The sequence below is a fragment of the Podarcis erhardii genome, assembly GCF_964252035.2.
Source record: "Podarcis erhardii genome assembly, chromosome: 1".
NCBI lineage: Eukaryota > Metazoa > Chordata > Lepidosauria > Squamata > Lacertidae > Podarcis > Podarcis erhardii.
Genome location: NC_138497.1, coordinates 134,990,980 through 135,013,875, shown reverse-complemented (window position 1 = coordinate 135,013,875; position 22,896 = coordinate 134,990,980). Strand labels below are relative to the sequence as shown.

Here is a 22,896-nt window from a genome sequence, read left to right as displayed (position 1 = left end):
GTAAAAAAAAACTTTAATTTAGAAGAGCAAGGTATAAAAAGCACAGCTAGGTAGCTGTGTTGGTCCAAAAGAGGGGGAAACCCCTCCAACCTCACCCCCTGCATTGTGTAACATCTTGCCTGGTGACGAGTTATGGAAAAGGTCAGGTGCAGTTTCCAAAATGCCCCCCCCCCAACAAACCCATGAAATAAGGGGCCACAAATTAAGTTTTGTGGTTGCTTACAACTTTATTATTGCAGAAGCTTTCATGGACTACAAAAAAACCCAACCTTTGAGCATGTGCAATTTCACACCTTTCAGCAAAACACACACACACAGTATTTTACCAACCTTGATAAATAGAAATATATTCTTGAGTTAAAGTCCAGTCAAATGAAATTTAAACTTGCTGCTGCTGAAGGTGATGAATGTTAACAGTTGAAGCTAGTGGCTGGTTTTGTACCCAAACCGGCAAATTGTGGATTATATTGTAGAGGCAGCATGCTTGAGAAGTAAATTACGGTACATAATGTGGACACAGAGGAAAGATGCACATGCTTTCCAGAGTTAAAACCAACATGTCCCTGTGTATTAATCCCCAGGTTCACTTCCTCTGACATCTCCTGGGGCAGCCCAGCCAGGAGCCAGGAGCTGCTGCTCTGGGAGGCCCCTCTTGCATCCCACATGAGGAGGCCTGTTGTGGTGAGCCTGGCTGCAAAGGCCACAGCAGGCACCACAAGACCACAGAAGACTGTGGCAGTGAGGATGTGCACGTGTGTGCTACACATTAAGCATTGCTGCTGCTTGTGGCTGCTTCTTCCTACAGCTCTTGCTTCTGCCATCCCCTTGGACATCAAGGTGCAGGAGCAGCTCAGCTGGTCCCTCTGCTTGCAACTGTGCCCTTAAAGGTGATGAGGAGCAGGCACAGGCAGTCATTCCATCACCATCGTTGGCAAGGATGGATGGTGCCCAACCTGATCACAGCTGAGAGGAAAATAATTGCCCACCACCTGTGTAGATGGGCTTTTCCTTTTGGGAGCTACATTACAACTTGATAATACTGGATAATTTGGTTCCAAGTGACTCTATTTATCCAGCACTCTGCCAGATTTATCCCTGGCTTTGCCAAATTAAAGGCCACCAAATTTCTCTTTACTTTTGTTTCCTGCCTACTCCAGGAGCCTGTGCGTTTTGTGTTAGGTTTGGGACAGACCCTGGGTTCACAACCAAATTTTAATTTCTGAGAGATGGAGACCACTTCTTGTTTTTACATCCCAGAATCCTGGCATCTTGGCATCCCCTGAAGATTTCTGGGAGCAGGACTTGGCTAAGGGTACTGAGAGTTGCTAGAGGACACCATTACCCCCTCCCAGAGGTACAATTCCTAGATTGGTTTAATAATCTATCCTGTTTCACAGGGAACTCTGGAAACAGTAGCTGTGGGAGGGGAATAGGAGCCTCCTAACATCTCTCAGCACCTTTTACCAACTACAGCTCCCAGGATCCTTTAGGGGAAGCCATGACTTTTTAAAGTGGTATCACAGAGCTTTAAAGGTATGTTGTGGATGTGGCCTCTGTCTAAGCAATTCAGGAGTGTGGGAAAGGTTTCATCCTCCCTCTCCACATATATGATGCTACAACACTAATAAAGGACAACTCTTGCAGTCACTTTTCTCATATGATGTTGAAGGTATGCCTCAAGTTGGCTATTGCAGTGTCCAACATGGAAAATCTCCCTCCTAGGAGGCTCCCTCAGGAATAAATTACATGTGGCAGCAGCAGATCCAGTGGCCTGCAGTGCTGGTCAATTTTAAGAGCCAGGGGGCTGTGTGGGCAAGGGGAGCTGAACCCTGTTCTGCCTCCTGCCGCCTTTCAGTCTTCCACCCTAGCTACTTTGTTCTCAGTCAGAACCAGACACCAAGTCAGCGAAACAAGTGAAAGAGGACAGCCCTGATGGATCAGGCTGAAGACAGTCTAGTCCAGCATTTTATTCTCAAAGGGTTCAGTTGGATGCCCACGGGGAAGCCAAGTTCAGACATGCACACCATTGCCCTCTCCTGCTTTGGGCTGCTATTAATGTGCACACTTCCCCAGACCCTGTGAGTATTTATAGCCTTCCTGATGAGTACCTATTATCCTTCATGAGTGGCTGTGGCAAAGAAAGCCGCAGAATCAGGGGCAGATTCAGCTCTTCTCATCTACAATGAATTTTGCTATTAAACTCAGCCCTAAACCATGGAGGCAAACCTGGTTTTACAGAAAAAGTTCAGGCAATTTAAATATTCAATGACATTTTAAGATGTAAAATACGTTTCTTGGCATGGATGGTATGTTAATATCCTGGTCTAGTATTGCCTTCTAACTGTGTAACATTTTTGGAATTGGTTTAGGTTATTAAAGTATTTAATTATTTAATATTAATTAAAAGTATGATGGGAAAGCTCCTGGATAATCAAGGGTATGTTAGGACCACAATGAGTGTTTACAACACACTACTTAAGTTTTGAGCAGAACATTTTCCTTGAGCTGAATGTTCAGACAGGTGTTTGATTTTCCAAAACGTCTTGGAGCCGACTTGCTCTGAGGTATGAGGATGGAGATTATTGACAGTGGCCTGGTTTCTACATAACACTAAACCATAGTTCAGCACTAGGTGAACAAGCCTGGATGAGATTTGGGCTTGTGTGCACACCTTGCTGCTCTCCCCTGTTGTAGATGCAATTCGGAGATTGGAGGCATCTTTTCTCTTAGTTTAAATAAACTGGAATATATGCTGTCAAAGCCAGGAACTGTTTTCTCAAACAAGCCAGGATGAAAAAGCATGGTTTGATCTTGGCTTGTTTCAATAAGCCATACTTTCAACTATGTAACAACAAACTATGATTAATTTAAGGCAGGAAGTGAATGCTTTCAATTCCCTCCATGTGGATGAGCCAGAGGAGAAGGGGAGAGGGGGAGTGTACAAGACTGAGGCTCATTCATATAGTACTAAGCAATAGTTTAGCATGAAGTTGGGACAAGTGCCATGGGCTTCCAAATTCCCTGGGGAAAATAAAAGCAGCAGAGGATGCCTGGAAAAGACTGGGCCTATTTGCTTCACTCTTTGCAGAATTCCTCCCTTGCTTCTGGCTGTCTTTTCTGACTTATGTTCCTTATTTTCAAGTTGTTGTGTTGAAAGAGCTCTGAGAAAAAGGGAACTCTTGATGAGTCTTTCTCCCTGCAGCGTGGAAGAAGGAAGGGCATTTCACTGCTGGTGGAGACATATGGAAAGCAAAGGCAAAAGCATGCTGTGCCTGTGATTGTATCTTACAACACTCATCTGAATGCTGTTTCCATAAATAGTCTTAGGTACTGTCTGAAGCAGGAAATGCATCTCCCTCTCTTATCTTCACTATAAGGGAAAATAATTATAAATGTTGTCAGACACCTTTTGAAATATGACTTTAAAAGCCCAAATTTCAGATTTTATGGGCTGGTGATCTATGTACCATAGACTTGGCCTTCCATCATACATGTCATCTCTTTCATCTGTACCACACCGACTTGCATTTATTCGTGCAAGGTTCAATGTTTTTCCATCGAACCTGCTGAGCCACAGATTTTCCAAGGGTTTGGTGTCTCCGCTATGCGAGTGTGACGGGAAAACAGTTGAATCTCTTCCACATATAATGTTCAACTGTCCCTTACATAGCATAGCCAGGACTAAATTCCTGGGTCCTGCTTTACTGCGCTTGGTTGGCAGGCCTGTTGAGTCACATGCCGCACTGCTTTTGCAGGATACAGATCCTTCTGTAACTCTGCAGGTGGCGAGATTCCTGAATGCGGTTATCTCACACACAAAAACCACCAAAAAACAACAACAACAACAAAAACTAATCGGACAGTTATGATGTGAGTGCATGACGGATCTCGTCTCCAGTTCTCCTTTTTCTGTGAACCGTCCCTTGGATCTTTCCGGGCCCCAAGCTGTTATTTGCCATTGCTCAATGACCCACCCTTGTATCGTGGTGTTCCCCTTCTGTTGTTAGATGTATTGGTTTTTATGCTTCTGTGCTTTTATGTTTGTACATATTCTATGGGCTAATAGCCGTAATAATATATATATATATATATATATATATATATATATATATATATATATATATGTACCATAGAGATACAATCCTAGGCATACCAGGGAACAAATCTCATTGGTGAGCTCTCTCTCTCTCCCCCCCACACACTTTCTACTTTAAATATCATTACATTTATGCTGCATATTCCTACAAGCATTTGTCTTTGGAGAACCAGTGTGAAAAAACAGGGTGAAACACTATAGAAATAATAGAAAGCTATATGTTATTCTCTTCCTTTATCTTAAAGAAGGATTCCTAAAGTTACAAAAAAGGAGATTCTGACAAAACATCAGGAATAACTTTCTGACAGCAAGAGCTGTTTGACAACAGGACTGTCTCCCTTAGAGGGTGGTGAACTCTTTCCGTGAAGGGCTTTTAAGCAAAGGTTGCCTGGTCATCTCTCATGGATGCTTTAGCTGCGATTCCTGCGTTGCAGGGGGTCCCTTACAACTCTGCAATTCTATGATTCCAAGTTATACTCCAAGCCTCATGTGATCCTGTGCCTAAAATCCACACACCAGGAAAACATTCAGCTTCCCAGCTGGCAAAACTAATGTTTATCATTGGAGTTGCCAACTGATTTCCCTCTTGTACCTTTAGCATTTATGTGATTCTCAGCAATTATGCAGGTGGAGCGTTCCCAGTTCCACTTCTTGCATTTCTATCTGTCAAGTTAGAGTTAAAGGGACAGGAGTGGGGTCAGTAAAAACACTAGCATCCCTTTATGTCATACAATTGTTATAAAAGCACAGAAGCCCTGCCACAAAAAAAGTTAGCACCCCAATGCAGACAAGCGAAGACAGTATGTATTTCTATTAGTTACTGTCCAGTTACACCAATCTGTTACTAATGTACCAAAAGGCAGAGCACACTACACAATGTACGGCTGCAATCCTAACCCCACTTACTTGGGAGTTAGTCTCTTTGAATTGAATAGGACTTAATTTTGAGTAGGCAAGGTTAGCATTGCAGTCCTGGTCAGACTCATATCCGCCTGGGGGAAAACTTTAACCAAATCTTGGGTATTGGATCTTCCATTGCTGGAGTCCTGTCACTTTAAAAGGATTCCAAGCTTATATAATACTTTTCCACACCAGGTTTCATCAGAAGCCACAGAATGTAGCTTTCTCATGAGATATTCCGCAGAAGTGTGAAAAGCAAGCTGACCTGCAAACTTACACATGCCATACCACAAAATAGCTAGCATACCATTTTCATAGAAGCAGAGATGAAAGTTGCACATTGAACTATAGGCCAGCAAGAAATGGGCTCATTAAGGATATAGTTATGACCCTTGGGAGGAACATAAAGAAAAAAACTGCCCTGGTGCATCTGCATCAGCACAACGTGACCCCTGTATCTGTCCCAGATGCAACAGAACATGTCTTTCCCACATTGGTCTGCTCAGCCACAACAGGTGTTTGAAATTCTCATTGTCCTAGGCGCATTTTGCGATGGGGAATTTCATTAGTGCAAGCATTTCTGAGCTCTGGGTGTCGTACTGTGCCTAAGATTTCAGATTAAAACTGCAGAGTGGAAGGAAAGGAGGACCTTATTCTGCCTCCCCACTTTCAGCTACTCTCTGAAGACTAGAAGAGAGACCCTCTTAAGACTATCAGGGGGGCGGGCAAGAGAAGGACTAGACTACGTGAAAAATGAACATAATATGTTAGCTGCAGTTCATTTATTTTCAGCTTTGTATTCTTGTAATAAAAAAGCATGCCAAGACATTCCATTGTTGCGCCCATAACTGGATTTAAGGTGCCCTTTAGCTCCTAGCTTTCACATCTGTTTCTAACACTTCCAACGGTTTAACTTCACCTCCAAAGGTGCAATCCTCCACTGTCCCCCCAGAGACAACAACTGCTCCCTCACATGCAGAATACTAGGCAGAAGGTCTGTTTCTCCTCAGAAGTATTTCTCTTCAGCCTGGTGACTCTAGAAAGCTCTGGCCCTTCTTTCTGTTGTTTTCCTCTCAGCTACAAAGAGAGAAACTGCCTTGCATTTTGAATCCCACATGAGGAAAAGGTACGTGTAGGGCGACTGCAACCTTGAAAATACTGTAGTGGGTAGGGAAGGCATTGACCCCAAATGCTTTCCTTTCAGTGAACAACAACAACGAGGTAAGGGGCAGTCAGGGCTTCGTTACAGACATCTACAGGAAACATACAGCTAACCTTCAGTGCTAGACTCACACCTGAGGGCAGCCAGCATCTAAAGAACTGGAAGGTATGGTGCCTCCATCAAATACTGAAGTTCAATTGAATTAATTACCTTTACAGTTACAGTGGTACCTCAGGTTAAGAACTTAATTCGTTTTGGAGGTCTGTTCTTAACCTGAAACTGTTCTTAACCTGAAGCACCACTTTAGCTAATAGGGCCTCCTGCTGCTGTTGCCGCACCGCCACTGCACGATTTCTGTTCTCATCCTGAAGCAAGGTTCTTAAACCGAGGTAATATTTCTGGGTTAGCGGAGTCTGTAACCTGAAGCGTATGTAACCCGAGGTACCACTGCACATGTCTTGGCTGCTAGTGGTACTTCAGTTAAGATTTTGGACATACCAAGCCCACAGGAAGATAATACAGATGTCAAACTCTGCATACTCAGTTTGCGAAAAGAGTAAAACACAAATAAACAAAGAATTTAAAAACATACATCAAGTTGTCAGTCTCTCTGGCTTCTTCTCAGCTATTTTATGGGGTGTGTTGTGAAGTTCTCTGTCTTCTGATCAGTTCCCTCTGTAGAAGTGAGAAAAAGCCAAACCGCTCCTCAGAAGGCAGAAAAAGGCCCACGCCTCTTCCTTTTTCATTGATATTGCATATCTTGCCCCTGTGGGTTGTAGAGGAAGTGAGAAGTGAGGGAGGGTGGAAAGCTTATTTTCAAGGCATCCAAAGTTCAAAACTGTGCCCAAATCCCCATAATGTGTGTTCAGTTAAAATATTTCTCAGAAAAGGACTTTTACCCCTTGGTAAAATCTTGATCTTTTTACCCCTTGGTGAAATCTTGATCTTAGCCAAAAGCCTGAGAAAGACCCCTTGGAAGCTTTTTTCCCTTCAGCATAAAACACTATGAAGGAAACCATTACAGTGCCCACCGTAGTCATTTCCAGGCCGGCTGCCTTAAAGTCCTTTAGAGGTCTCTCAAATGAGCCAGCATACCTTGGAGGGTCTTCCACCTTCATTTCTAAGTGAGATGGGTGGTGACTGGAGGGGCCTTTTCATATGGGCAACCCTAACTTTATAATTCCCTGGCCAGCGATGCTCGCCAGGTGCCATTCTTGATGTCTTTTTATTTATCCTGATTTTGAGGCATGTTATTTTGCTGGTTTTAATCTGTTGTGATGTTTCTTAATCTGCTGCCATTTTCGTTTGCTGCCATGTTTCTATTCAATACAGTTGTGAGCTACCCTGGGAGTCTTTTAAACTGAAGAGTGCTATAAAAGTTTGGATAAAATAGAAAGCTAAATAAAACAAACATTGTCTAAGAGAACCCTGCATTTTTCACTTTTACAATTGTCTATTTTGGAATAACGTCTGAACCCATGTCAACATCTTGTTACACATTCAAGGGTAAATCAGAAGTTGCTGGAACCTGAAGAAACAACTTGTAGGGAAATAGTGGGGTCTTCACTCATTTCTTTTTGCAGGATAACTGATCAGTATTAAGTTGCTATTTTAGAATGAGGAAGAGAGGAAGGAAATGGTGCTTTTTCAACACTGTAACTTGCAAATGAGTCAAAGTGTCAGCAAAGAGTTGTGCCTGAAACTGTGGAATATGTGTACGGTATAACCAAGATTTGTTCCAAAGGTAAATGTCATATTATAACACTGAAATAAAAATATTTGAAAAATACGTGAGCAAGTTCTTTGCCAAGGAAGCCCATGCGAAGCCTGCCTCTGCTGGCTTCCTGTAGCAAACCACCTTAAGAGAGTTCTTTCAGGTTTCCTGTTGCCAAGGGATTCATTACAATTTTAGGCTAAGGGGCTAAAATAATAAAAAATAAAATAAGGGGTCATTATAGGACATATTGGGTCAAGTCCCTCTGTCCCCCTCATCATGATAGTGCTTGGCATCACAGTGTAGACTTTTGCAGTTGCTAAACAAGGAAGCAGATTGGTAGCAATTGTGGTGAAATGTTGCCGGTCCCCTGTGGGGGTGAGGCACATCCTGATTCTGATGCAACCTATCAGGAGTTAAGTAAAAGATGCCTCACATGTGCGTAGTCATTTTCTGAGACTTCCTAAAGTAAAAAATAACTATCTGACAATATGTATTGTTACAAAAACATTTGCTGGATAATAGTGCATCCTGACTGTCCAGGGGGAAAATCTCACAAAACAATAAATCCTACTTAGCTAAATGGTACATCTGCACGTTCATATGAAAAGTTTATTGGCTTTTCATTTCTTTTCCTTGCACACACTCAACATACCAACATGTGTGGCTACATCTAGCCTTATATTCCTTTATAGTATTACATTAAATAATAATAATAATAATAATAATAATAATAATAATAATAATAATAAATTTATTATTTATACCCCGCTCATCTGGCTGGGCCTCCCCAGCCACTCTGGGCGGCTTCCATAAAAACCAAAAATACAGTAAAATATCACACATTAAAAACTTCCCTAAATGCTAGATCTTTCCTAGTTTTATCAGTAGGAAAAGCGGCTGGGGCCAAATTATGTGTCATACATACAATACCATCAACTCTTAGTGCAGAGGGTGACAGTTTTAACCATGATTCATGTTTCAATGTAACTAGAGCGGCATGCTACTGGTTAATAGAAATGGTTCCTGCACCACAAATGTTAATGTATAAATTGAAGTTACAAATTTGGAAGAGAAGATATTCTCCATACCTGTGTTCAAACTAAGTAGCCCACTGGATTGTGACCTGGCACTACCACCATACAAACATATGATATGACATAAAGACATGACCAATAATGAAACCATTACTACGTATAAACAGGCCATACCATTAGAATGATGAGCCGGATCCTTGTATACTGTAAGATGCTGTTTAATAAATAGTAATTGATGCATACATAAAATGGCATTGTGGCTTTATTACTGATTTGGTAGATTCTAATAATAAGGGGTGGGTTTTTTTGGTGATTTTTCAATCCCAGAAGCAACCATGATTTAGCTTACAGCTTTAAGGATGCACATAAGTGAGTGGCGGAGGAATCCTAAGCACTGGGTGGAATCAGCAAGGCAGAGCAGGGCAGCGGGTCCACCATCTCCAAAGCTCTGTTGACTCACGCTGACTAGGACACACAGTATGCGCGGTATGGGGTGGTGTGAGTTTTCTACAACTGTTTGTTACACAGCTCGAGTCTTATGCAAGTCGAAGGGCTCAGATCAAGCCCCTCCCTGGAGAAAGGCATCTGTGCTACCCCACCCTGCACCAGCTGGTCTCACTGGGTAAAGTGGAAACAATCCAGCACAATTTCCATGGCTGCCGTGAGGGCATCTGCTGTGGACAAGGACGTCCATGACATCCTAACTCCCTCCAGAAGAAAGGATTTTGTTTACTTATTGTTTATTATTAACTTTGCAACCCGCCCTTTATCTCAGCCTAGTTCACAGCATAAAAATACAAAATGAAAACACCACATGATAAAAACACAAACAAAAGCAGACACATAACCACACCTGGAATACTGTGTCCAGTTCTGGGCACCACAATTTAAGGGGGATGTTGACAAGCTGCAAGGTGTCCAGAGGGCAGCGACCAAGAGGATCAAGGGTCTGGAAACTAAGCCTTATGAGAAATGGTTGAAGGAGCTGGGTAGGTTTTGCTTTGCAAAGAAGAGACTGAGAGGAGCTATAGAAGTCATAGGATTGTAGAGTTGGAAGGGACCTTAGGGGTCATCTAATCCAACCCCCTGCAAGGCAGAACTATGCTGCTATCCCATATGACAGCCATCTTCAAATACTGTATCTCAAGGGAAGATGGAGCAAGCTTGTTTTCTCCTGCTCCAGAGGGTAGGACTCAAACCAATGACTTCGAGTTAGAAGAAAGGTGATTCTGGCTAAATAAACATCAGGAAGAGCTTTCTGACAGTTAAGAGCTGTTTTGACTTGGATGGAAGGTGGCAGACTCTTCCTCCTTGGAGGTTTCTCAGCAGAGCTTGGATGGCCATCTGTCATGGACGCTTCAGCTGAGATACCTACATTGCAGGGGGTTGGACTGGATGACCCTCGGGGGTCCCTCCCAATTCTACAATTTCCTATTTCGGCCTGGCCCCTAAAGGCGTACCATGGGGGCAGCAGGCGAGCCTCCCTGGGGAACATAGCTGTCAACGTTTCCCTTTTTTTAAAGGAAATTCCCTTATTCCGAATAGGATTCCTCACAAGAAAAGGGAAAAGTTGACAGCTATGCTGGGGGGAGCCATCCTGTGGGTCTGGAGGGCAACCTGAACCCCGTCGAAGTCAGTGGGGTTCACCTGGGGAGACAGAGGCAAGAAGGGTGGGGTGAACAGGTGGAGAAGGAAGAAGGGGCTTCGAAGGGCGCTGCTCGTCCCTTGGTTCCCCCCTTTCTGGAAGAGAGAAAGAGAGAAGCCGGACTTGAAGGAACCAGACAGGCGCCCATCTTGGACACCAGGGCGCCCTCACGGCCTCTTCTCGCCTGGCCACAAGCCCCGACGGAGGCGCCCGAGACCGAAGGGAAGGCGAGAGAGACGCGACGGTCTCCCCTCAGAAATGGCAGCCTGACGGGGGCGCAGCGAGCGGGCGAGGGCATTTCGCGGCTTTGGAGGGGCTTCGCGACCGGGCTACCCTGGACCCGAGGCCCGCGGCCTGCGCGGTGTCTAGTACGGCGGCCGCCTGGCGCGGCTCCCTCTTCTCCCCCGCTTCCACCGGCCTGCCTGGGGGCCGCCTCCGTAAGCCGCCTCGAGGCCGCGCCAGGCAGAAAGGCCTTCTCGGCGCGGCGCTGAGGGAGACGGCAGCACGTGGCGCGCGGCCTCGGCGCTTCCCCGGGGCGCCGTGAGGGGGCGACTTCCCTCGGCCTTCTCCCAAGCCTTCCTCCGGCTTCTCCTCCTCCTGCCGCCGCCGCCGCCGCCGCCATGGTGGGCAAAGCGGCGAGGCGGCCGCGGCTGCACCGGGCGGCGCCCAGGCCGGCCAAGGGCCTCTGGACCCCGGGCGAGGACGAGGCGCCACTCCCGACGGGCGCCCAGGCGGCGAGGGCCACGGCGGGCCAGGTGAGGCCTCGGCGCTCCCTTCGGCGCCTCCACGAGGCCGCGCGGGCGGAGGCGCGACCCCGCTTGGGGGTTTGGCTGCCTGGTTCCGGCGCCTGAAGCCCCCCTCGGCCCCCCCAGGTGGACTGGATGCCCTCGGGGTTCCTCCCTCCCACCATGAGCTCGGGAGGGGGCTGGGCAGGGAGGCGAGGCGAGGCGCCCCTTCATGGGGGGCATCTGGTCTTCGAGCGCCTCGTCCGCCCCCTTCTTCGTTGGAAGATGCAGCCTCCTTGCCCCCTTCCCGCTCCTTTTGCAGCACCAGGCATTTGGGGGGGGGGGTTGCAGGTGCAAGTAAGTAAATGGAAGGGCTCAATTCGCTGACCCATTGCGCCCCAGATAACTTTATTCTTGCCCCCCCCCCGAAATACGTCCAGCCCGCGCCCCTGGCACCAGGGGGGAAGGGCGTGTGCCAGGTGTGTGGGAACCTCTGGCCTGCCAGATGTTGCAGAGCAGCAGTTCCCAGCAGCCCCTGGGGCAACATCTGGGCAGTTGACCTACACAGCAGCGCCTGAGAAAGTTGACATCCCTCCAGTGGCGTAGCGTGGGTTGTCAGCACCCGGGGCAAGGCAAGTAATTTGCGCCCCCTAACCCGTGGATTTGCGCCCCCTAACCCGTGGATTTGCACCCCCTAACCCGTGGATTTGCACCCCCTAACCCTAACCCCCAGATGTTGCGCCCGGTGTGGCCGACCCCCCCTGCACCCCCCACGCTACGCCACTGCATCCCTCAAATCCTTCATCAAAAGCCCAGGGCTATTTCTCCAGAAGAAGAGGTGCTGCCACTCACCCTGAAGGCCTCCTTCCTTCTCTTGGAATGGCAATGGCACCCACCTGAGAAGGGCCAGGGCTGAGTTCCAGCTGGAAAAAAGCCCTGGTCCAGCCCATGGCACTTGGAAGCACCTACAGCGATAGACCAAAAGGAGCGGTGTGCGCCTTCAGAGCTTGGAACAAGGCTCTCCACAAGATGGTGATACAGGACACGTTTCTGGAGGGTAAAACTTTCTTAGGACAGGAGGAGGTGAGGAGTGAGCCATGGCAAAGTTTGAAAGGATCCTGCAACTGCCGCTTCAGTTTAGGGGTGGTTTCTTCAATCGTTTTATCGCCTTTACTTTTTATTCACCAATTTGGGTCAAAAGTTATAGTAGAAGTAAAAAAAAAAAAAAAGAATACCCACTGATACAGAAATAATTCTTTGAGAATAAAAACTGACCAAAATTTTGCTTTTTATACTTGAGATATGGTAAAGTAACAACTCTCTGACCTAGTATATCCTGGCCAGTATATTTAATGCTTTTGTCATAGGTGTTGCCAGGATTTGTTTTTTGAGGGGGCCAGACTCTGTTAGGGGGCAGAACAAGTTCTGTGATGCAGTTGGCCAGTTAAGTATTCCTATTTATTTACTTGGGGGGGCAGTGTCCCCCCCCCCCGGCTAGGCCCATGGCTTTTGTCCTCCTGCTCATGGATGGTGCAGTAGAAATAGCAGCCTAATAGAAATGCCATGTTGCACTTGTAGCAACAAAACTGAACACCTTCATTTGCCCCAGCTGCAACAAAACATGTCTCTCCTTTATCATTCTTTATTATCTACAGCAGGCACTGTAACTCTCCAATAGTTTGACTTTACTCTCAAAGGTGCCCTCTTTTATTGTCTCCTGAGACAGACAGATGCCAGCAACAACAACAACAGTGCATGGAACAAAGGGAATAGTTACATCACATTTTATTCTTAACATGTTTTTTTTAATCACATCTGATGAAATGTATAGTAGTCCACCTGAGCTTAGGCCATGATGAAGGTGTCACAAGACTCTTTGTTGTTCTTGTCTGTGTTGGAACCAGGTATTTATGACCTCAAACGTCTTTGCTGGAGTGAAGATTGATCCAAAAAGTCTGGTGAAGACATTGGACATTGATGTGAAAAGCATTTCTTCAGCCATAAAGGGTAAGAATTAAGGATCTTCTAGTACATCTGCCTCACAGTGACAAAGAATGCAGAAATTCACTTACTGAATCAAACCTATTCTCTTCCTAGCTTCAACAATTTGTAAATTGGCTAGATTCTTTGGAATGGGTTACAACCTTTTCCACTAAAAAGTGCATTCTCATTAGCTGTTGAATTTTAGACCACCAGAAGATGTTAACCCTATTTGCATACAGTTAAGCCAACACCAGTCAGATGTAAGGTTTTTGAAGCAGTTTGTATGAAACTAGGCATAGTTTTGGTTTGTTGAACTATTGTATTTGAATGCCCTTCCTGAAACAAGACACTCCCTTCTCTAATAACGTAGCAGGGTACACTGCCCACCCTACCTCTGGGCTTATCCACACTTGCCTTTGCCCCACACTTTCTAGGCACAGATCCGTGCTTTAAAGTGCTGGGTCTGAGCACTCCCCCCTGTGCTTCCCCGGCAACAAACCCACTTTCTAATGCTGACTTGGACCAAATGGCCGTTTGGGTTTTCTACAGATTGCAATTCTGATTCAGCGGCAAAGAGTGGATTTTTGTGGGAAAGCACTGGGGCATGAAGAAAAAAGCACTCTGACACAGCGCTTTAAAGCGTGGGCTGATGCCGAGAAATGTGTCACCAAAAGAAGTGTAGATGAGCCCTTATGCACTGCTTACCACCCCAACCCCCCAATATTTTAATTAAACTTCTTAATGAAAACGATACAAATTACACCATAAAGTAGCCAGAAGCGTCTGCTTCAGCTTCACAAACATGAGGGAAAAAGAAATATTCTCATGAGCTCTTCAGATATAAATATTTCTGATTTAAAATTAAAACTAAAGCATGAGAGATAAGCCATTCAGAATGAAAACGAAAGCTTATGATGTATGTAATAAAAGCAGTTTCTATTTCAGTGTTCAAAATGCATTAAGCTTTTGTCTAGTAAATGCCCACAAAGGTCGCTGTTATAGATGTTCTCTGCATTATTAACATATTGGTTTTGCAGGGTAATATAAAATTGAAATATTATGTTTAGTAATCTGTTTTTCCACCCTGGGATGCACAGGGGCCTTGGAGATCACAGCTGTAGATGAGCTTATTATTGAGCTGGACCCTGCGCTATTTTTTAGCTGGAGAGAGTGGGACTCAATGTTCCTTATTTCAAGAAGAAAAATGTTAGTATTAATAGTCATATAATCTGAAATGTTGGTGAAAGGAGTTTAACAATTGAGAGTCTAGCTTCTAGCTCATGAGAATAGATTTTTAAGTACAGTCATACCTTGGAAGTTGAACAGAATCCATACCAGAAGTCTGTTCAGCTTCCAAAACGTTCGAAAACCAAAGTGCAGAAGCCCTGTCGGATGCTCGGCTTCCAAAAATAGTTCGCAAACCGGAACGTTTCATGCCAAAACGTTTGAGAACTAAGCTGTACAGAAACCAAGGTACGACTGTATACACACAAACGCCAAACGCCAGCTCCCTAGGCTTATAGAGTGAGATGAGCGCGCAACCCCAGAGTCGTCCGTGACTGGACCTAACAGTCAGGGGTACCTTTACCTTTTAATCTTCCTCTACTACCATGAATTCTCTTTTGTCCATGTGATGTTCTCCTCCAGCTCAGCGCCTTCCTACACTTTCCCTTCCCTTGTCCTTCATTTTCTCATACGATGAGTACTCCAAAAACAAGAGGATGTGAAAAAATCCAGTTTGAGGGAGGGGAAAATGTGGGAAAGCAGTGAGCCAGAAGAGAACCTCATATGGACAATGGAAAACTAATGGAGGTTCAGGACGCCTGCTATGCACATTAAACAGCTGTGTGGATGAGCCCTTCCTCTACTTCGTTTTCTGTCAACAGGTGGCAACATTTATTCTGCACACCAGAAGCAAAATTTTCAAGCCTTGCTGTTTATTCCAGCAGTTCAGGTCTTGGAATTTACATAATGCATTTAGTTTTAGCCACTCATTTGCCCTAGATTTACTTATTTATTTGAAGGATTTTTACCCCATTCTTCAGCCCAAAAAGGCTTCCATAGTGGCTTACAGTGATCCAGTCCCTCCCCTCAGGCTTGCACAATCTCAGAGATGTGATGGAACAGGATTGGGAAGGAGAAGCAAAGCAAACTCCAGAACTAGTACTAACTTATCTTCCTCGCAACCAGCTGGAGAGGGGGATAGGCAAGTAATAGCTCTGTCAGGGAAGAGTGTCTCTGTCCACTGTAGGTGCCAGAGGGGCTGGCAAAAATGCTTGCTGTTTGTATTCATTTGCAAAGCTGAATAAGCCCTACATTTAAATTACTGTACACATTTGACATGCTAAATATAATTTGTTTGAACACTGCTGTGGTTGTTTATGGACAAAGCCTTGGCTGTGAGCCCTGGAAGACCTGCTCCCTGCCTCACAAGCCTTTTCCCATCTGGCCTGCAAGCGCAAGGCCCAGGCTGTCTGGAGCTGAGGAAGCCTGTGTAGTTTTTGCCCCATGCACCAGCATGCTGCCTATTCACCACAGCATCCTAGTTATGCTTGAGTATAGTGATGTGTGACTCATACGGATATGAACTCTTTTGAAGTGCTGCTAGGCAGTGAAAGGTTATGCATGAGGCTAAAAATCAAGTTAACATCTAAAATATTTTCCACCGTTCTTTTATAGGAAGTGGGGGGCGGGTGCCCTTATGAAACGATGCCTTATGAGGAACGGCTAAGGGAGCTGGGCATGTTTAGCCTGGAGAAGAGGAGGTTAAGGGGTGATATGATAGCCATGTTCAAATATATAAAAGGATGTCACATAGAGGAGGGAGAAAGGTTGTTTTCTGCTGCTCCAGAGAAGCGGACACGGAGCAATGGTTCCAAACTACAAGAAAAAAGATTCCACCTAAACATTAGGAAGAACTTCCTGACAGTAAGAGCTGTTTGACAGTGGAATTTGCTGCCAAGGAGTGTGGTGGAGTCTCCTTCTTTGGAGGTCTTTAAGCAGAGGCTTGACAACCATATGTCAGGAGTGCTCTGATGGTGTTTCCTGCTTGGCAGGGGGTTGGACTCGATGGCCCTTGGGGTCCCTTCCAACTCTATGATTCTATGATTCAACAAAGAACTAAGTATTTCCAGTGGAGGAGATCTAACACAGGCCATTTCAGAAGCGGATCATCTCCCTGAGTACCTGTCTGCCAAGTTGCAACAGGAGAAAACAGAGAGCAGGACATAAAAGTTTTTCTCCTTTTTTCTCGATGGCCCTTGTGGTCTCTTCCAACTCTAGGATTCTATGATTCTATGACCTACCCCTTTGTCTTGAGCCCAGAGGTAGAGCCCTTTTGCCTGAACAGGAGGTGCAAAGAGTGGCAAGCAGGACACACCTCTGCTCACAGTTCTTTCTCTGGCTGCTTCCCCACTTCCAGCTGTTTTTGCCAGTCATTTTTTAGGCATTTCTAAACCACCCTTTACTAGGACGAGCATTTTATGAAAATAAGATAAAATGTATTTCATAATAAACACAACATTAAAATAAATAAATAACAAGGTAAATAAAATAAATAAAGGTACATTAAAGCATAGTTCGCAGCAGCATCAAACACACTTAACCCATTAGTACCTGAAAGCCTAACGAAACCTCATCATCATAATTTTATTATTGGTACTCCACCTATCTGACCGGGTTGCCCCAACCACACTGGGCAGCTCCCAACAAAATATAAAAACACAGTGAGACATCAAACATTAAAAGTTTCCCTGTGCAGGGCTGCCTTCAGATGCCTTCTAAAAGTCATATAGTTGTGTATTTCCTTGACATCTGACGGAAGGGCGTTCCACAGGGTGGGCACGACTGAGAAGGCCCTCTACCTGGTTGCCTGTAACCTCACTTCTCGCAGGCAGGGAACTGTCACAAGGCCCTCAGAGCAGAATGATGGGGGTGGAGACACTCCTTCAGGTTTACAGGCCTGGAACCATCAGCAAACTTTTTCAGCAGAGGGCCATTCCACTGTCCCTCAGACCTTGTGGGGGGCCGGACTGTATTTTGAAGGGGGAAAAAGAACGAATTCCTATGCCCCACAAATAACCCAGAGATGTATTTTAAATAAAAGGACACATTCTACTCGTGTAAAAACACGCTGATTCCCAGACTATCCGCGGGCCGGATTTAGAAGGCGATTGGGCCGGATCTGGCCCCCGGGCCTTAGTTTGCCTAACCATGATTTAGGGCTTTAAAGGATTAAAACTTAATGAAGGTACCACTGTAGTTGCATTTTCCCCAAAAATAAATTAAAGATTGTGAGCAGTTTGGCAACTAATATTCAAAAGTAAATTAGTGCCATTTAGCTGCTTCTGGCTTTGGCCCATGCAAATGCCTTCTTCCATATCTGAGGCACACTTCATAATAATTTGGAGTCATTATATGAATGTTTGCAATTTTTTAGTGCTTTTGATTGGATTTATGTCCAGTTCAACCCCTCCTTTCCTCTCTTTGTTTTTTTCTTTTTCTGTAGTGTTTAGATTATAGACTTTCAGTGGGGATCTGTTTCGTTTAACTTCGTTTAACTACTATTGACAGTGGTTTATAAATCATATTAAACTTGACTGTTAGAAAAAAAAATATGGCAAACTTTTACAGTCTGGCTTATATCTCTTATTAGGTGTGATTTTTAAATCACAGGGAAGCCCACTGAAAGATCTTACATATTGGTGAGAGCAACCTAGGGCATGGGTGGAAGCAGGCCTGTGAAGCAGCAGATATGAAATAAAGCTGTACTTCCAGTATCCCAGATGTGAATCTCTGCCTTCTTGGACTGTGCCGTCAGATGTGGGCCCATGGGAGATAGAGAATCTTTGAGGTTCTCTTCCGATGACATAAAGCACAGGGGTATGTTAAAAGATCAAGATTGGAACCGTGATTGTGTGGAGTTGGCAGTGAGCTTTGGACATTCAAATAACTCTTTAAGATGTTGTAAACTCAAGATGTCAGCATCTGAAGTCTAGGATTGGGTGGTGTGTTTTAATAGTGGGCTTTCCTCAACTATCTCTTGTTGTGTCTTTCTGCTCATCTACACTAGTGATAAATCTCTGCATAGTGCTGCTGAAACCAACATTTCATTTTGGTAATGGACTTATGCACCTCTCCCAAAGTGCTGTAATGTTTCTCTCCTTCGTGTACCGTCATGATCTGTTCTTGTACTCATGGCAGCTTGTTCTTCCAGAGCATAATAAAAAGGGGAAAGAATAACACTGTCATGAGGCTGCATCATAGCCTGGAGCACTGCTCCCAATCAGGCACATGAAATCTTGGAATGGTCTAAAGATTGGCCAACACCTGCTTGGCTAATAGTCTTGTAAAAATAACAAATGTGAAACAGATCGGCTGTCCTATTGCAGTATCAGTTGGCATGTGTAGAGATTTAAAATTTATCTTCTTTCATGTAGTGGTGAAGTGGATAATCAGATAAGAGAAAGCTGTCGTGTTTTCATTTCCAGAGTGGCTACCTGGCTCAGATAAAGATGCTGGTTCCTACTTTCCGTTCCACAGCATTTCATAACCCAGAATTCTGTTCAGCTCCCTGCACAACAGCTGCAGATTGCTGGCTTAACTCTTGACGTATAGTTGTGAAATAAATAGATCAGTGTTTTAGCTATACTCCTTTCTGTGCAATTTATTAGAAAGACTTAACAAATCAAGGGCAATGTCTGAAATAGGGTTCTTTTTAGTGCATAAAATGTTTAGGATAGCCATAATAAAAATAGTAGTAGTAACAACAACAACACAGCAATACAATAATGAAGGTGATGTTACCTAGTGTCGTTTTACAAAATTGTCACTAGCAGTGTCTCTTCATGTTGTGCAATGCTGCTTTCTCAAGAGTGCCCTCTCAGCACTCTCAGTATATGGTTCTTTTGAAATGGTGTCTTTATAGAGAGCAAGGTTTGGAAACATTAAGCCTTGGTGGTTCATGTGCGGCAATCCTGCGTGCCCTCTGTTTAAGGCAGTGATAGGCAGGGTTCATCTACCATTGGGTTAGGAATTCCCTCCAGAAATTGGGAAACTGCAGGCCCTCAGCTTCAGTCTGCACCTCCATGTCCTCCATCTTCAGTGGAATATTTAGCATCACTGGTGAGCATTTGCATCCTTTTCTGCTACTTGGAAAAGGGGAGACTGGTTGCTCCAGGCAATCCTTTCAGCACAGCATCTCCACTAGTCCTTTTTATCTTTCACTCCTCAGAACATTAGATCCTTTTCAGAGTTTATTTTTGCTTTGGCAGGAGGAGAGCTTTAACTTTAAGCTATTGGTGCCATCTCCCACCCACCCTGTCCAATTTACCTGTATTTTAAAATCAACCACAAGAAATGATGCATTTGGTGGCAGTGTGAGAAAGGGCCTCTTCTGGGTTAGCATCCTGACTATGGAACATGTTCCCTGTGGTCTGGTTGGCTCCACAAGTATGGTAATCTCCACACCAACTGAAACCATTCCTGGAAAACCAGATGTTCTAGCTTTATTGGATGAGTGGACCTTTATGAAAACTTCTGCTGTTTTTCTTACTTTCTATTCTGATGTGAGTTTTAATTGTTGTTTTTATTAGTTTTTTATTATTCTGATATAGTTCATGATGTAAGCTGCCCTGAAAGCATTCGTGATTAAAGCATGATATGAACCTTTAAAATAAATCCCTGCAGCGCTGTTGATTGCTTTTATCCTCACATTGTAGGTTGGGTTGAGTAGGCAAAGAAGAAGCCCAACGATTGTAGACCATGCTCAGTGAACCTGAAGAGCTTGCTGATGGGGGCCGGGAAAGAAAGCAGGGATGGAATGGGGTGGCTGGAACATTGAACAGACGCGTTCTCCACCACAGAATGTTATTGCAGGGCCCCATGTGTGACATATAAAGCTGAAAGGGTGACGTCCAGTGTTGCATGGATGGATTTCCCCTTCCTTTCCCCCCAGTCTCCTGCGTCATGCACAGTCTGCTCCAGAGGGACCCCTGGCATGTTTGGGATATGCTGAAATGTTGAGTTTCATCATTTATTTTCTCTTGGAATACCTCTACCCCAAGGTTTGTGCAGTTGGGGGTGAGAGGAGAGGAATCCAGTGTCTGGCAGAATGTATATCAGTTTCGGGTTGGCACCATTTGAGACAGAGAATGTTAGAGTATCAGATGAGGGACTGATATGGGTAGAGGGAGACAGAGAAATGGCTTTCTCATTACATTACAGTCATACCTCGTGTTGCATCCGCTTCATGTTTCATCTTTTCGCGTTACGTCCTGTGGCAACCCTTCCGGAACGAGTTACTTCCGGGTTTCGCCTCTTGTGCATGTGCAGAAGTGCTAAATCACGCTATACGCAGAAGCGCCAAATCGCACCGTGCACCTGCGCAGACACAGCACTTCGACTTGCGGACATTTCACATTACAGACAGGCCTCCAGAACGGATCCTGTCTATAACATGAGGTACCACTGTACAGAACATATCCTCAAGTCTCCCCATCTGTGCCGTGAAAAACTTCCCTTGCCATATGTAGAGATCCCAGAATAGAAAATAGATTAAAGCTAAAGGAGTCCCTCCAGCTCCAATGTTGAGAGGCCTGAACACCCACCCACCCAGGCTCCTCTTTCAGGCTGCTTGGAGCCCTGAAGAAGAACACTCCTTGAGGGAATGGTCAGCAGAAGGGGCGAACTAGGAATAACTGCTCTGCAAAGTGATTTCGTTGGGGAAAACAGATGTTCTGCCTAAGGACCCCATTTGCTTTAGTATTTTGCAAAGAAAATACACCTTCCCTGAAACTTAGCAGTGCCGCATCAATGTGCAGGGAGTACTCTGCACATTTTGTTCTGTTCTTTTAAATCCTGGCTGGCACAGGCTCTGCCATTCAGTTCTAAAGAAGTGAATTGTCTAAGGCTAAATGGCCTTTCTCTTAAGTCAAACAATGTGGGATTTTATCTCTTCATGGGGCAAATGCAGACTCTGCAACATTCAGTGAAAGCTTTTTGATGGTGTTCCAATCTGATTTCAGGTTGATTGTGCAGATTCTATTTGGAAAGCAAGTTCTGTGAGTGAGATTAAGGGGTGTGCCTAATCTTCTTTGGGGATTTATTTTACGTAGTTATTTCACAACATTTATATACTGCTTGATTTATATTCCCCTTTCCTGTAAGAAAATCTAGAGGTGGTTTGCAAAAAGGTGTTTTTTTGTTTTTATGAGAAGAAGTTTTGAATGGACAGGTCATTCTTGACTACATTGTAACTGCCTGAGGAAATGAGATACCAGCGCACTCAGTTGACCTGCATAGAGAAACTGCTGCATGTTTGGAGGTCAGGTGGTAAGCGGATAGGAAGGTCAGTTTAACAGAGTTCAAATCAATTGGCTTAATTACTATAGAACTGATAGGTTTTGAATTATGTATGGATGCCTCCTTGGAGAGCCACAAGAGAGGAATGAAATAAGGCGGGTGGAGATGCTGTGGGCAACTGCTTTCGTTCTGGAGAGTCAGACTGACCCCCATGGAAGAGCTATAGGCATTGTAGGCCATTTGTGTGGTTTGTGCCAAGTGGTCATCCTAAATATGCAAGAAGGGGTGAAACAAGAATGAGACTGCATCTCAGATATTTAATTCTCAGCTAGCTACAGTGTGTACTGTTTCAGGTCTTAAAGGAGAATAACAAGCTCAAACAAGAACCCAATACTTGGTTGTTAGAATTCATTTTTAGTGGGAAAGGGATATGTTGTAAATAACCTCTGCCTCATTTGTAGAACTGGAAATCAGTTGGGTTTCAGTGCCATTGGGTTTCATCACAGCCTAGTAAAGTTGTCTTGCCCCATCTGTCTTGCTTTCCCAACCTCAGAATTGTCCTCCCGTTCGTGAGGCATCCTTTAAGGAGGGGTGGAGCCTCCTTCCGACACTTTGCTTCCCATATAGGCAGAGCCAGCAGAGAAACACCCTCCTCAGCCCCACGCCTCTTCCAACCAAGGACAGCGCAGTGATCTTACAGGTAGGCAGCATGGATGGTCAGTTTCTCAGTGAACACAAAAGAGGTCTGGCGTTGATTCTCCTCATCAGCCTCTGTTGGAATACCATTATTGCCCAGGCAAAATCCCAACCCCAATGGAAAGCCTTTTCTATCTCTTTTGGTCTAGGTGGGCCAGCTGGCCAGGCTGGTGGAGGTGGATGAGACAGTCCTAAGGCTAAGAATGCTTTAATGCCAAGTCCTTTTTTAAAAAAGAAGTTTTAATAAGATATAATGCTTTTACATTTAAAGAAATTTAATAGCCAATCTCTTGCCATTTTTTAAACTGAAGAGCAGAATCCTATGACACTCCAACAACTACTTACTTTGTGTGTTTATGTGGAGTAGGAGGTAATGCTTGTGTGGAAGGAAGCAGGTGATGATGCTTGGGTGTTTAAGCATGAATGTATAAAACAGAAGCAGTGACCAAAGCTTCTGAGGGCAGAAAGACCATAAAAACGTGCCTCTTTCCTCTCCGCCCCCCCCCCCCCGCCTAGAACCTCACAATGTCTATGGCAGCAGTGTCTCACACTGAATGTAACTGACCTGTGGAAAGGACTCTATGAGTTGAAAACAGAGATGTTGCATGTACCCTTGTTAAGTCTGAAAAACCTTTCA

General features: G+C 44.7%; 2 protein-coding genes across 4 annotated transcripts in view; one reads left to right on the top strand and one right to left on the bottom strand.

The window, feature by feature from the left end:
* Positions 1-12,263, bottom strand: part of ITGB2 (integrin subunit beta 2) — a 39,519-nt gene extending 27,256 nt beyond the window's left edge. Inside the window, exons 1-2 of one of the 2 annotated variants that reach the window (XM_081872797.1) lie at positions 12,132-12,263; positions 6,751-6,924 (exon numbers count right to left, since the gene is read on the bottom strand). The gene's annotated coding sequence lies outside the window, so the exon portion shown is untranslated. Of the gene's footprint in view, positions 1-6,750; positions 7,008-12,131 lie in introns of those variants that run through there. The other variant, XM_081872798.1, reaches the window with a different exon arrangement.
* SLX9 (SLX9 ribosome biogenesis factor) overlaps positions 11,156-22,896 on the top strand; it is a gene marked incomplete at its 5' end in the record, with an annotated part of 32,908 nt that continues 21,167 nt past the window's right edge. Inside the window, 2 exons of one of the 2 annotated variants that reach the window (XM_081849891.1) lie at positions 11,156-11,309; positions 13,184-13,286. In XM_081849891.1, coding sequence (XP_081706017.1) covers positions 11,175-11,309; positions 13,184-13,286 — 238 coding nt within the window. Of the gene's footprint in view, positions 11,310-12,227; positions 12,363-13,183; positions 13,287-22,896 lie in introns of those variants that run through there. The other variant, XM_081849892.1, reaches the window with a different exon arrangement.